The following is a 13724-nucleotide window of genomic DNA, read 5'->3' on the forward strand; positions in this document are numbered from 1 at the left end:
CACCTGAATGTACAATACTACCCTTAACACTGACATAGATTTTCCTTCTATTTCTTTTTCTTTTTTTCTTTCTTTTGTTTTGTTTTGTTTTTTCAACCCCGACTCTAATTGAGCAGAGGAGATCTTGTTTGGTCACCTTTTCACCCACAAAATGTTTGCATAATCCAGTATACTTTGGTTTTCTTGTACATTAGTCATTGATGAATCAAAGGACATATTCACATTTTGGAGTGACAAGATCTTTCTAAGTATTGGTTTGTCTCCACCTTGGCGACTGTCCCTCCATGCCTCAACCCCTCATAAAAGGCTTGACACAAGCTCAAGACTACCTGTGTACCACGGGCAGGCCCAGATGTGAGGGGGGAGGAAAATGGGAGGACGGGTAGTTGGGTGGAGAGGATTTGCCCGCCTTAAGGACATGCATTCATCTTTTACCTAAATCTAATAGTGAGACATGGTAAATCAACAAATTACATCATTAGTCAAACTAGGTCGTCTACGTAAAAAGAAAAAAAAAAGTTAAACTAAGTCTAATTTCCACATAAATCCAAGATATTAGTGTTAATATTGATTGATCAACCGAAGTGACATTAAGTTTGTATTCTGCATGTGAAACCATAATCAAACCATTTTTTTTTTTGGTAAAGATAACTAAACGGTCACACTGACTCACATCATCAAAACTTAAAACTGTCCAATAAATAACTTCGGCCAAACAATTTCAAAAATCCATTTGTTGATTTAATCTTGTATCTCTCCCTATGCTGTCCTCGCCATTGGTAATGATTTACGAAGCACTGGCTCAGATAAAAGTATGAGCTCCTGATTAAATCTTTCCTGAGGTATATCAGGTATTGCCTTTTCCCTCAAGGCATTTTAGTGGTTATTTACTTCAGCTCTTGTTGTGAGGGATCTCATCTCCATTAATGCATTCCCTCGGAATGTAGTAGTCTGTTGCTTGCTGCCCCAGCAAGCAAGAAGTCAGACCTTGATGTATAAACTGGTACTACACCAGCTAGAATAGTGAAACCTAATAGCCAAGCAATATGAGTAACAAAATCAAACAATTTATCAAACCGTTTGTCGATTCAATTTAAACAGTTTTGTTTGATTTTGACACTCATAGGTTTGTGGCTTACACAACGGAAAGACACTTTAAGTGGTAAAAAATGATAATATAATCTGATAAGGTTGGCCTTAATTTGCAAAAGACGATCACCTTGCAAGTAAGAGGTCAACAACTCAAATCTCCTTCAGTCTAAGAATTCCCCTATATATGAACTCTCCCCCACAATGCCCAAGAAGAATAGTCGACGTGCACATGAACAAGCCCAAACACCTTGGTTACCATAAAATGAATAAATAATGTACATACTCCCAATAATACATACATTGACCAATGTAGCTACATGCACAAGTCAAAATAGCCGGGTGCCGTTCCCGATTTGTTGCCTTATTCATCCAGGTAAGCAATCTTTTACCACACGACAGGTACAGATATAAGATTAAATGTCAATAAGATCTTACAGAAGAGGTCAAGCATGTAAAAATTCTGTATTGCATGTAAAACAGGAACATGATTAAAAAGTGTGAGCACAGCAGTCAACTTAACCTAACAATAACCAGACAGAAACAACAATTTCTTCAACCTAGCTATAACAAATATTTGTTGGAATAAATGATTAAGCCATCTTCAAGACCCAACTCAAAATATGACTCCCACACAAATTTTGTCACTCAATTTTTATTATAGAAGTTGTCTAATAATTCAAGATTGTCAACTGACTCCAAAAACCAGTTCTGGTGAACAAAGCACACCCTTTTGCTGCAAAACGATTTCCATTCCAATCAATGATATTCCATCTTTTTGCTGCAATCATTTGGACTTCTTTCCCTGCTTCTTCTTTATAACCTCATCAACATACATTATACCCTTGCCCTTGTAAACTTCAGGTGGCTTACAACTGCGTACAGCAGCAGCAAATTGGTGTACCCTTTGCTTATCTATTCCAGTGCAGCAAATTACGTTTGGCTTAAAGCAGAATACACGCACAGCTGGTGGCACAGTCAATTCAACCTCATGGCTGTAACCTAATTTCAGATACAAGAGGCGACCCTCTGATTCTGCCCTTGCTTTGAACCCCACTCCCACAACCTTGAGAAAGCGAAAGAATTTGGCTTCCATTTAAATTTTCAAATAAACCACCACAAATCTGTTACACACAACAATGATTGATTAAATTGAGTAATTCAGAATCAAAGTGCCCTACAGAATTTACTAGCTGAAGAGTTTGGGGAAAAAAAGAAGGGGGGGGGGGGCTTGGACCTTAATACAACATATTCACATCTAATATGTTCGGACAACTAAAGAGCCAGTACCTTGTGAAACATGTGGATTTCTTGAGTCTCCATCTGGTTGCAAGCTAGGGAAGAAAATTAGTTTCAAAAGGGAAAGGGCAATTTTGTTAACCATGATTGTGTAACCAACCTAAAACTGTTACCATATTTGATAAATAACTTTTTCAGATGTTTCAATTTTACTTTCAAATCAAATGGAACTCAATGCAGAGCAAAGAAAATTTTAATAAGCAAAAATTTTGACATCAGTTATACAATCATGTGAGGCAATTATAACAAAAGTTTCCACTGTCAATATTAATTTGATTTCAATATGCTTCACTTTATTTCTTTTGCAACCAACAGAGAGCTCATGATTATGTTTATAGAGAGATGAGAGTTTTTAGACTCTGCAACCACTGAAGCAAAAGTTGGAACCCAACTTTGGTCACCTATGACCCTCAACTTCCAAGGAATGCTACCACAGCAGTCATTGCAGTTTTTAAGGTGGAAAAGCAATAACTAGAATGAGCAACCAAATGGGTCGTCATGGAAATAATCAGAATAGACAAAACTAAAGCCATGGGAGATGAGAAACTTGACAATACCATTGCAGTAATGGTTGAAGAAACAACTGAGGTGATAAGACAAAGGAAGGAAGAACTTAAGTGATGTAAACCAGGATCTAGGGCTAAGGGTATTGAGGTAATTTCCCTAGATTTAAGTTTGCCCAGGAAATTCCAGCAAGGAAGAATGAATACACTAGGGTTTAGAAGGGATTTTCCTACTCAAAACCCTGCTGAGATGTAAGTTTCAGATCTGAAATTAAATAGACTCAGAAAACTAGCATTTCGGTGAAGGTAGGCAAGATCTGCACTTGTAGTTTTGTAATTTCAGAACTTTCACTGTTCTGGATTGTAGAGCAAAGTAGGGAGTTGAAGTAGGTTCAGATTCAGAAGTCTCAAATGAAGTTTTGAAGAAATTCTGAATTTTTCAGTTTCTCAGAAATTTGCCAGAAAACAGGGGACCATTTTTTTTTTTTTTTTTTTTTGGGGGGGGGGGGGGTTAGGGGACTCACAAGAGCTGGACAGGTTGGGAAGGGGATTACTAGGGTCACAGGAAGGTGGGGAGGGTGCCTAAAGGTCTCAAACAGCAAGGGGAGGAGTTTCTAGGGCCTGCAGGGGTGTGGGAGTGGAGTTTCTGCTATGCGCAGAACGGGGGAGGATGCACGGATACCTTGTGGGTTGGGAAGTGGGTGAGGAAAGGGCTGGGGACTTGCTGGAACTAAAAGGGAAGAGGGAGAGGGTGCGATGGGGGTGGGGTGGATTTGAACTTACTTGGCGCTGCTGTGGTTGCTTGTAAAACTTGCTGAATGCTTGAAGAATGCTCTTGAAGATTGAATGCAGAAAAATTAGAAAGCTCAACTTGACAACCGCAGGGTCCCCCTCAAAGGAACCCTGCCACACATTGGCAATAAACATTCAATTCTTATTCAATCAAAAACTGAAAATTACATTGGACTAATGGGCTATTTATAGCCTTCAAAAAGAGACTCTAACTTGGGTTGGAATTCCCTAATGAATAAGGATCCCAACATCTTGACCAAAATACTCAAAATGGAGTGCAATTACTCAAAGATCTCAAATCTAGATTTGGAATCTACTACACACACATATGTTTGATTAAACTTTTAAGTTGACTTAAGAAGCACATGCTAATTAAGATAATTTAGGACTCAACCAAAACAACTTTAAATCAAAATAAAACTCTTCAAACTCAACTTAGTTTACTAATTTGGACTATCTAAAATTCTAAAATAGAGTAAGGGGCAAAATGCCCAAAATACCCCCAAAAGGGGTTTGGCCAACTTAGAGTGGTTTTTTGAACCATCCTGAGGGCCCCACTTGTGGTTTTGGCTGGGGGTCTTTGTGTTCACATCACTAAGGAGCTCAAGTTGGAGGTTGAGGAGATTGAAGACATGGTTGAAGAAGGCTCTATGAACACAACAACCAAGTGTACATCTGTTATGTGCCTAATGGTGTCCACTTTGGTTTATGGACGCTAGATTGGGCCAGCCTAGTATGGGATAAGTTAAAAGGCTTGACTCGACTCATTCCATTAGCTTCGGAGATTTTGGCACATTATTCAAATACCTAATATTTGGTATCAAAGCTAACATCACATCAAGGGTTTGAAACCTAGAAAGGGCTACCGAGGAGATGGCCACCTGGAGGGGAGGGCAAGCTGCCAAGAAAGAGCTACCTACAGCCCAATAAATAAATAAATAATTGAGGGAGCAAAGAGCAGCCACTTGGAGAGGGCTACCTACCACCAGAGTGTGAGCTGACTAGAGCGAGAGCAACCGATGACGACGAATGAGGAAGCATAGTGGTATGTTATGTTCTAATGAGACCCACTCTAGTGTATGGGCACTAGATTGGGCCAGCCTAGTATGGGATAGGTTAAAGGACTTGACTCAACTTGTTCCATCAGCTTCGGAGCTTTTGGCACATTGGTCAAGTACCTCACAACATATGTTGTTGAAGTTCATCACGTTGAAGTTCATCATGCTAACTTAATTTTTGAGGGAGAAAGAACAATGTCCTTAAGATCTTTTCTCCTTGTTCATGAGTGGCCAAAGTACTTGTTGACAAGTAGATTTGAGAATACAAAGTCACAAGAATTGACTAGCTCATCTAGAAAGACTAGAATTGCCTAGGCCATAGTTTATTTGTCAATATTAAAATGAAACCATTCAAACAAATGGCATGTGAGTCCTCAATCTTATCCTAACATACAATAAACATAGATGGTCTAGTCATCTAGTGTACCTTGACATTCCTCCAAGTTGGTGCATAGATATCCCTCATGCCCAACTTCAATAACATAGGATGAACTTAGAATTTAAGCTTTGGGGTTTTGTGAACAAGACTGCATGCTGAATTGGAACTTTCAGCAAAATTAGGTTTTCCCTTCCTTTGGAAAATTGAAAAGGTGAAATTCTAGAATTTAGGCTGATAGAATGGTATGGGGAGTGATTGATTAGAATTGGAGTTGATTCTCACCATGAGTTTGGCTGGGCAAATTTGGATATGCATTGAAGAGCCAAAAGTGGGATTCTTAGGGTTTGAGAAGCCATTAGTTGATGGTTGGATCATGTTCAGAGCAGGGGCAGGGGATTATGTGATCAAAACATTGAAGGTTTTTTTGGGCAAATTTCAAAGTAATTGCAGCATTACGGATTTTAGAAGGTTAGTGATGAATTTGAAAGCATAGGGTTTCAAAGGATTAGAAGAATTGGGAGGTGTGGATTGCCACTATCTTAATGTGGTTGCAGTAATTGGCAGCATGTGATGCCCCACATCTTTTTATATTATTATTTTATTATTGTGTGTAAATGTGTCGGTCTTTAAGATTATTAAAGGATCCTGATGGTTGGTTTGATGGTTTAATCAAATGATTCGAGCTTAGTTAAAGAAGCTTAAATAAGGCTAGATGCCAATTGACATTTGGTCGAGGTCAGACATCGCTTGTGGGTCCCACAACAGTGGAATTAGACTGAATTGAAAATGAGGAAATGATTGGTATAATTTTCTGTACCCAAAGGTACTAATATTAGTACCTCACAGTGGACCCTGCCCATAACGAAGCCCATCTAATTAGTTAAATATATTATGTATAAAGTAAATCATATATATATATATTGTATTATATATAATATTAATCACATTATTACACCCCACGAATGATATAAAGAGGAGAGAGAGAGAGAGGAGGTGACACCTTTCCCCTCATCTCCCACCTCCTCATGTGGAAGACTATTGTCTTCTAATGCATGCCTATGAAATTTATAAAAGCAAGAGGAAGTGACACATAAGAGTATCTTCATTCCATCTCACCACTTATATAAATAACCTTGATAAAGTGAAAATGGGAATCAAAACTAAAGGGGTGTTTCTGCATAAACAGAGAAGAGAAGATTTCAGAAACGTGTAGAAGAGGAGTTAAGGTGAGAGAGAGCATAAGAAAGAGAAAGAGAACGTGAGAAAGAGAAGAGACAGAAGAAAAGAAGCCAAGAGGTTAAGAGAGAGGGAATGAAAGGGACAAGGGGAGAGAGAGTGTGGAGTTGAAAAACTGTTGTTTCCTACTTATGCGTGAAAGAGAATACTGAAGCAATTAAGGACTAGAACAGAAAAAGAGAAAAACCGGAGAGAGAGAGAGAGAGAGAGAGAGTTGTACCCATACCGAATTTGTAGAAACATTGGGAAAAAGAGGAGTGGAGGAGAGGAGAAGAGAGAGAAGGGGATGAACGTAAAGAAGAGAGAGAAAAGAAAGGAGAGAGGAGAGAGAAAATAATAAATAAATAATAAAAAAGAGAAATTCCCTATTGGCTCCTGCATATTCGAAACAACTCTTAATGGTTCGGGATACAGGAGGAAGAGTGGATTTTAACGGAATCAGGGTCACGACTCACACACATGGAACAGAATTAGGTAAGTGATATTGACCAACCTATGTATGTTAAGTGAGTGATTCCCTTTAGTAGACATGTAACATTCACATGATGACATGAAATATATTTTATTTATTCGTTGATGCAAATTATGGAAAGTGCATGATATATGTCTTTGTGTATTGAACAAAAATGCATGGGATTGGTGACCCTTAATGACTTGATTGAGCCGGGCGTAGAATTAGATGCGATAGTATTCTTGAATTAATCATGAATTTAAAATGATGCTCATGCTTGTTAAATGTAGAATTATCATGCTCTCATATTTAAATGATTGAATTGTATGAACTGTGTTCAGATGAGACTGAATGATGATTGAAAGGAAAAAGTACATCGGCCATGGTAATGCATGCTAAATTGAATATGAAAAGAGTAAAGAAAATAAATGAAAATGTAATCGCTTAAGTCCGGGTGCTTAATGTACCCAAATGGGAGAGCATGAAGCCGTCGAAAAGTGAAAAGAATCAGTGGTGCTGATGACAATCCACGGGGGGGTATCCAGGCCTTGTGCCTAGAAGCCACTTCGGTGGTGAAGGGCCACCGAAGCCTCTGAGCCACTTCGGTGGTGAAGAGAAATGTATATCCTCTGGATTTGCCTAGGCTCAAGACTATAATGTCAGATAACAAAAATGAAAATAAATGAAAGGAAAATTGAAATGCATAATGTTATATGACTTTGATGTGATAATTGATGCATGATGAATTGCCAGACTTACTTACATGGTCACTATATTGCTTACTAAGCCGCAAAGCTCACTATTGAAAATATTAACAAGTTCTCAGATACGTGATAAGGGCAAGGGTGCTACCACCTGACAGTACCTTTAAAGTTGAAGATGGAAACCTTTTTTCTTTTGTTGCAACTGATGTTGGTTTAACTGAACTGTGAATGTATATATTTCTTTGAGACTGTACGTACTTTACTAGACACTGTGGAAATGTCAAATGTAAACATGACATGACTTTAGATTGTGTACATATGTTTATGAGTCAAACTGTCAACCAGATTGTTTGTTTGTTCTTGAGAATGTTTAGTTTAGCATTTTGTTTTAATAGTTAAAAGGTTGATAAAGGAAGGATCACCGTCCCTAGTTAAATTTCCATAATATGGGAGTTGAAACCTAGGCGTACCACTAGATAATCACCTCGAGTTAAAGTTCTTATTCTCTTCAAAATTTACTTGAAAACATAGTTAAGCTCCTTATATTTTGCACGATTCGAATGACGATCATTGAACCAAGAAGTTGTCTCATTATCAGAATAGATAAAGGGCTATGCAGAAGGAAAGTTCGGGAAAGGACTGACCATGATCAACAATTTTGAGAGTGCTACATTCTGATTCCAAAGCTATGAACACCAGATTCTTAAGTTCTTTGGTTTGGCATTAAAAAGACAAAAACTCGAATTTATTATTTTATCAAGTAAAAAATGCAGTTGAAGCTTTAATAGAATGCAATGCCGATTAGGAAAATAAAAATAATAGTAACCCTGTAAGGAAAATGAGATATTCCCAGGTTAACATAAAAATAAAACAAAGATTTGGGCAAGATTTACCTCCTCACTAGTCCATAAGGACCTCTTAATGTGAACCCAATTTTAAGGTTAGGATCTCTTGGATGAATCCCCTAAAATTAAGGGTTTGCCCAAGATAATCTTCCTTTGAACCAGCAAATAATACAATCAATGGGAAAGAATGGGGATTTAGGGAGGGTCATGAGAATGATTCATGATAAATGTAATCTAAGACTCCAATGGGTATAAATCGAGATACCTAAAAACTATTGGGAAGTTGGAATTGGGTACTTGGATGTCAAAGGGAAGGTTTGGGATGTTTGTGGACCTCTAAGAAATTTATGGGAGATTTTTGGTAAAAGGGAAAAATTAGGGTTTTATCAAAACCCCAAAGGTGGGATGGTTTACTTTGCAATAGGATAGCTAAAATTAATGTGGGATGTAACAAGAGAGAGATAGGGTGTGTTAAGGATTCCTAAGAAAGATGTTGATTGGGTATGGGAGGGATTTAGGGATGATGGAAAGGGTTGGATCCAAGTTGGGAGGTTTCTTGTATTTCTTGGATGGATCTTGGGCAAATCTTTCAAATCTTTGTTCTATTTCTTTCTTTCTCTTCTTTCTTTTCTTTCCTTTTCTTTTCTTTTCTTTTCTTTTCTCTTCTTTCTTTCTTCTTTTCCTTTTTGTTTTTCTGATCTGCCTCAAGTCAGAAAAAAGAGGGGGACGAGAGAGAAAAGAGAGGGAATGGGGAAGCTGTAGGGTAGACAAGGATGGGGTGTGTCACAGGGGGTAGGGGGAGGGGATCTAGGGTGCTGGCAGGGGTGGAGGAGAGGAGATTAGGAGCTGTGATGCAGGGGGTGGGGGGGCTTTCTAGGTGTGCAAGACAGAGGAAGGGGTGGGAAGGGGCTATGATGGGGGCTGGAGGTGGCGGAAGGGGCTAAGAAGGGGCTGGGGTGTTTGGTACTTACTGGTTTGCTGCTGTTGAGGTTGACTGGCTGCTGGAACTTGAAGATGAAATGTTGCAATTGAATTCAAAGAGCTGAAGATCTGCTGTGGCCCTCCCAAAGAGAAACATGACCTATGTCCCACAAGTAATCTTAAATCTTTATTCAATGCAAACTAAATTTTACAATGACAAACTAGCTTACTTATAGCCTTACATCAAGAAAGAAAGAATCTAACTCTAATTGGGTGACTCTATTTGGACTCAACTAAGACTTAGAAACCAACTAAACTAGGGTTTTCTTTATAACTTAGAATACCCCTTACAATTAATAACAAGCACATAAATTAGAACAACTCTTCTTGAATAAAAGATCTAATCATCTACAAGAGTCCTACTTTAAAGAAAGACTCCTTAGGACTCAAAAACTCAACTACCAACTCAAACTAAGACTTTTAAACCAAACTAGACTCTAAAAATTATATCAAAAATTCTGAAATTAAATTTCAGTAGCGAATTAGGGGTAAAATTGACCAATATGCCCCTTTTAGGGGTTTGGCCAGCCCTAGGTGCGCCACCTCAGAGTGGCCTTGGGGCCCACTCCAAGGTTTTGGGTCAAGGGGTGGACCCTTGTTCACATCACCTCTGGTTCTTCCAAATGGATTGATGAACCTATATTGTCTTAGCTTCAAGCCTGCAAAGCTATTGCTGGAAACGATAGACATAGGGAAAATAAAAAAAGAGGGAGACGGAGAGGAACAGGTAGAAAGAGAGAAGGGTATGTATCACTCCACAACACGATAGGCAATAATGGAGAAAAAGAGCGATCGGAGATCACCAGTAATCGCTAACAGCAGAGAGAGAAACAGTATGGTGTTTTGGAGTAACTTTCTTTTCTTTTTCTGGATAAAGAGTGAAAACACATTAACAAAACAGGCGCATCTGAACAGTGACATTCCACTTTATCTTTGAAAAGCAAAGACATCCCAAAGTTGAACTTTTATTGGACACATTAATACTATCCATTACTAATTGCTGTTAAACCATCACTATTTTTTTTAAATCTCAAGACTACCCTTTGAGTTATATGAGATTATCTAAATACCTTATGAAAAACAAAGGACAAGAAAGAGGTTGTTGTGAGAGGGAAGTCATGAAGAGTTGTTGGAGAATGATAGACCCCTAATACCAGGGGCCCCCCCGCGCCCCCGCCGCGGGGCAAGGGGGGGGGCGCCCCCCCACGGGGCGCCAGGGGCGGGATGGCGCGGCCAGGGGGGGGGGGGGCGGGGGGGGGGCGGCGGGGAGGGGGAACGGGGCGGCGGTAGGGCGCGGGGCGTCCACGGCGGGGCCACGCCGGGTTGGCCCGATAGTTTGAAGAAGGGAGGGAGGGGGTCTTTTCACCTCACTATACATAAGAGTATAATGGTCTTTACAGCTATATCACTAATCCATTCTAATGTTACTAGAACCGTATGCTTTTCAAAGATAAAGTGCAGTGTCAGTGCTTAAAGGCCTCTGTACTTTGGAGTATTGGAGCAATTTGCTCAAAAATAATATGATAAATAAGGCAACAAACTCTCCATTCTCCTAATTATTCTAGATCCCACCAATTAAGGTCTTACTCCTTGTCGTTTTAATTACTTTATTTTCTCTTTTACTCTATTACATAAAGAGTTCGACAAATACATTTTCTAGATGGTAATAAGTAAATAACTTTTCAGACACTTCAGTTTTACTTTCAAATCAAATGGAATTCAATGCAGAGCAAAGTAAATTTTAATAGCCAAAAGTTTTGACATCAGTTACACAATCATGTGAGGCGATTATAACAAAAGTTTCCGCTTCAGTATTAATTTGAATTCACTAACCCTTCACTTTATTTCTTCTGCAACCAGATGGAGCCCGAGGAAAATAAGCAATTTTCTTCACTTTCAAAATAAGGAAGATAATCAGAGAAAACAAACCACTGTCACAAGAGGCTACATTTTGACAAATACATTTTCTAGATAGTAAAAAGTTGTCGGCTGTATCCCAAGCCAGAAAAATGTAAAGCTAGTAAGTAGGTGATGGAAGAATCCATCTTGTTACTGAATGAATGGAAAAATGACACGTCTGCAAAGACAGAGTTATTGATGTAATGAAGGGAACAGACTGTTATGTGATGATTTCAAAAGCCTACCACGATCATAAGGACCCGATGCAATTTAAGAAGTTCTGGTGGACACTATACGGTGATAAAAGATTGCCACTTGTTGAGAGACTTAAATGGATCAACACGGGATATGGCTAGCATAGCATTAATCTTGAGCAACCACTCTAGAGTTTAGAAGAGACACACAAATGATTGGAGGGGCACTTTCAAAAACAGTCTACAAAAAGCCACAACATAGTGTAGAAGAGCATAAAATGACCGGGGCAGAATTTATAGCCAAAGCCAATTACTTGGGATAAGATTTGAAATTTGAAGAGAAAATTAGTAGGATACAACTCATGAAGCCAACAGGATGTCCCTGGGAAAAATCCATTAAGCTTTTAGATATTCACATCTATCTCAAGAAATACCAATGATCATTGTGTTGGTGTTTAAATTATTAAACCTTTCTTTTCCTTTCCAATTCTCACCTTAGATTTTCCAATTTTACAAGCTTGAACAATTTTAAACCAATATTATTTTCATTGATGCCATTCAAGCATATGCCCACTGGAAGGTATTTTAAATCCCCACACATAAAGGAGCAGAACTTGTTTGTATGACAAGATAATGAAAATGCCCCCCCTCCCCACCCTTTCCCTTCTTTTGCCTTTGACAACGTTGTATGCAAAGCATTATAAAAAATGTTTCATTAAATTGCTCAGCTCTTCTCATTATCATATTCATTGTTACTACTGGTACTTACTAGATTAAAAGACTGTACAAGGAAGATACAGCAGAAAAGAATTAATGAAAGAATACAACAGTTCTGTGTCACCAATCCTTACTTGAAGATTATCACAATAATTCCCTCCTAAAATCCTTACAGCAAGGTAATCTACAATAGCATTTTCTTACCAACGCACAATGTCCTCATAATAGATTGCTTCTGTGATGAAATGAACTAACCTCGACTACACTATTCCCTGACCTCTATCTACTTAGAGCATTAATTCCCAAAACTAGCTTTAATTTGATCCCATGTTACAACCTTAGTTGCTAATATCCCGAATAGATTACACACACGATTATGAGCTTTTACACACCAAGTACATTATTGATTATTCCGGCCACTGAAATGTACTGTTTGGATCATATTATGTAAACAGTACATAAAATGCAAAAAATTTAAAACATAACATCAAAGATTACATTGCAACTTCTACCAACTCAATACGCTTGTAATGTTTCCATCTCTTGTGACCATGAAACTTGAAGATTTCATCATCACCATCTATATATGATTTTAGCAAACACTGACAGGGCAAAAAATAAAGGGCAACACATCCTACAATTCCCATATTGGCAACCTTCTCATAAACGTCGAATTGGTATTAACGAGAAGATACAACCAGAGCAAGTGAAACGAGACAAGAGCTACTCCCATATTCTCGTGAAACGAGAGCTAATTCAATCCCTACTCGAACAAGCTTGGCTAAGAAATAAAAATTCATCAAAACCACTGAGTAAAGACAGGGAATCGAGTAGTAAAGACTTGGACAGGAAATCGAGTGATGAAGAGATGGAATGATAATGGAGGAACAGAGCTTACCGTAACCAATGACTCAAATGGAGTCCGCCGTACCCGCCATGTGCTGACCTTGATGGAGGACGTCGGTGTCGGGCCCAGAACACGGAGACGACCAAGGCGTGAATTGTGACACAGAAGCTAACCGTAATCAACTTTTTTTTTTCGGTAAACCAAATCTTATTGAGAAGAACCAGTAAAACACGAAGGATTCTAATTTTTTTCCAATCGGATCAAAGATTGAGAAATGCGTTTCTACTTTCCACCAAAGGAATTTTAATAAATATTTAATCAGAAAATGCGATGTATTTTTTTTTCTTTTTTTTTTTGGTTTTTTTTTTTTTAACAAATTGTCTTAACACCCATAATAGAAGCCTTAAAGCACTGACACTCCATTCTATGTTTAACAAAGCACATAAACCCTATAATTGGATTTTCATTGGATATATTTGTCAATTTATTACTGAAAATCTTTCATATACTATTTATTATTAGATATTTTTAAAATAAACAGTGATTTAATTGGTTTTCAATAATAAATTTGATATATATCTAATAAAAATGTAATTTTGGGGTCTCTATACTTTTTAAAACATAAAGTGGGGTGTGAATGCTTTAAGGCCTCCATTTTGGGGTGGCAGTGTAATTTACTTAAAAAAAAAAGTAAATATCACTTACCTCGGTTGTAAATATGTTTAAAACT

General features: G+C 38.2%; 1 protein-coding gene across 1 annotated transcript; it reads right to left on the reverse strand.

The window, feature by feature from the left end:
• Positions 1-1340: 1340 nt before the first annotated feature.
• Positions 1341-13264, reverse strand: LOC149028616 (ribosomal protein L6 family protein). Its single transcript, XM_089138273.1, has 2 exons — positions 13046-13264; positions 1341-2213 (listed from the first exon to the last, which is right to left on the reverse strand). Exon 2 carries the CDS (start codon positions 2183-2185, stop codon positions 1877-1879), a length of 309 nt encoding a protein of 102 aa, XP_088994399.1. The 5' UTR covers positions 2186-2213; positions 13046-13264; the 3' UTR covers positions 1341-1876.
• Positions 13265-13724: the final 460 nt, after the last annotated feature.

Source organism: Hakea prostrata, chromosome 1 (assembly GCF_041222555.1).
Source record: "Hakea prostrata isolate BN-2017 chromosome 1, UWA_Hpros_2, whole genome shotgun sequence".
Taxonomy (NCBI): domain Eukaryota; kingdom Viridiplantae; phylum Streptophyta; class Magnoliopsida; order Proteales; family Proteaceae; genus Hakea; species Hakea prostrata.

Bases quoted from the DNA above. Each gene is read 5' to 3' on its own strand.
- LOC149028616 (XM_089138273.1), bottom strand. From the start codon at position 2,185: ATGGAAGCCAAATTCTTTCGCTTTCTCAAGGTTGTGGGAGTGGGGTTC.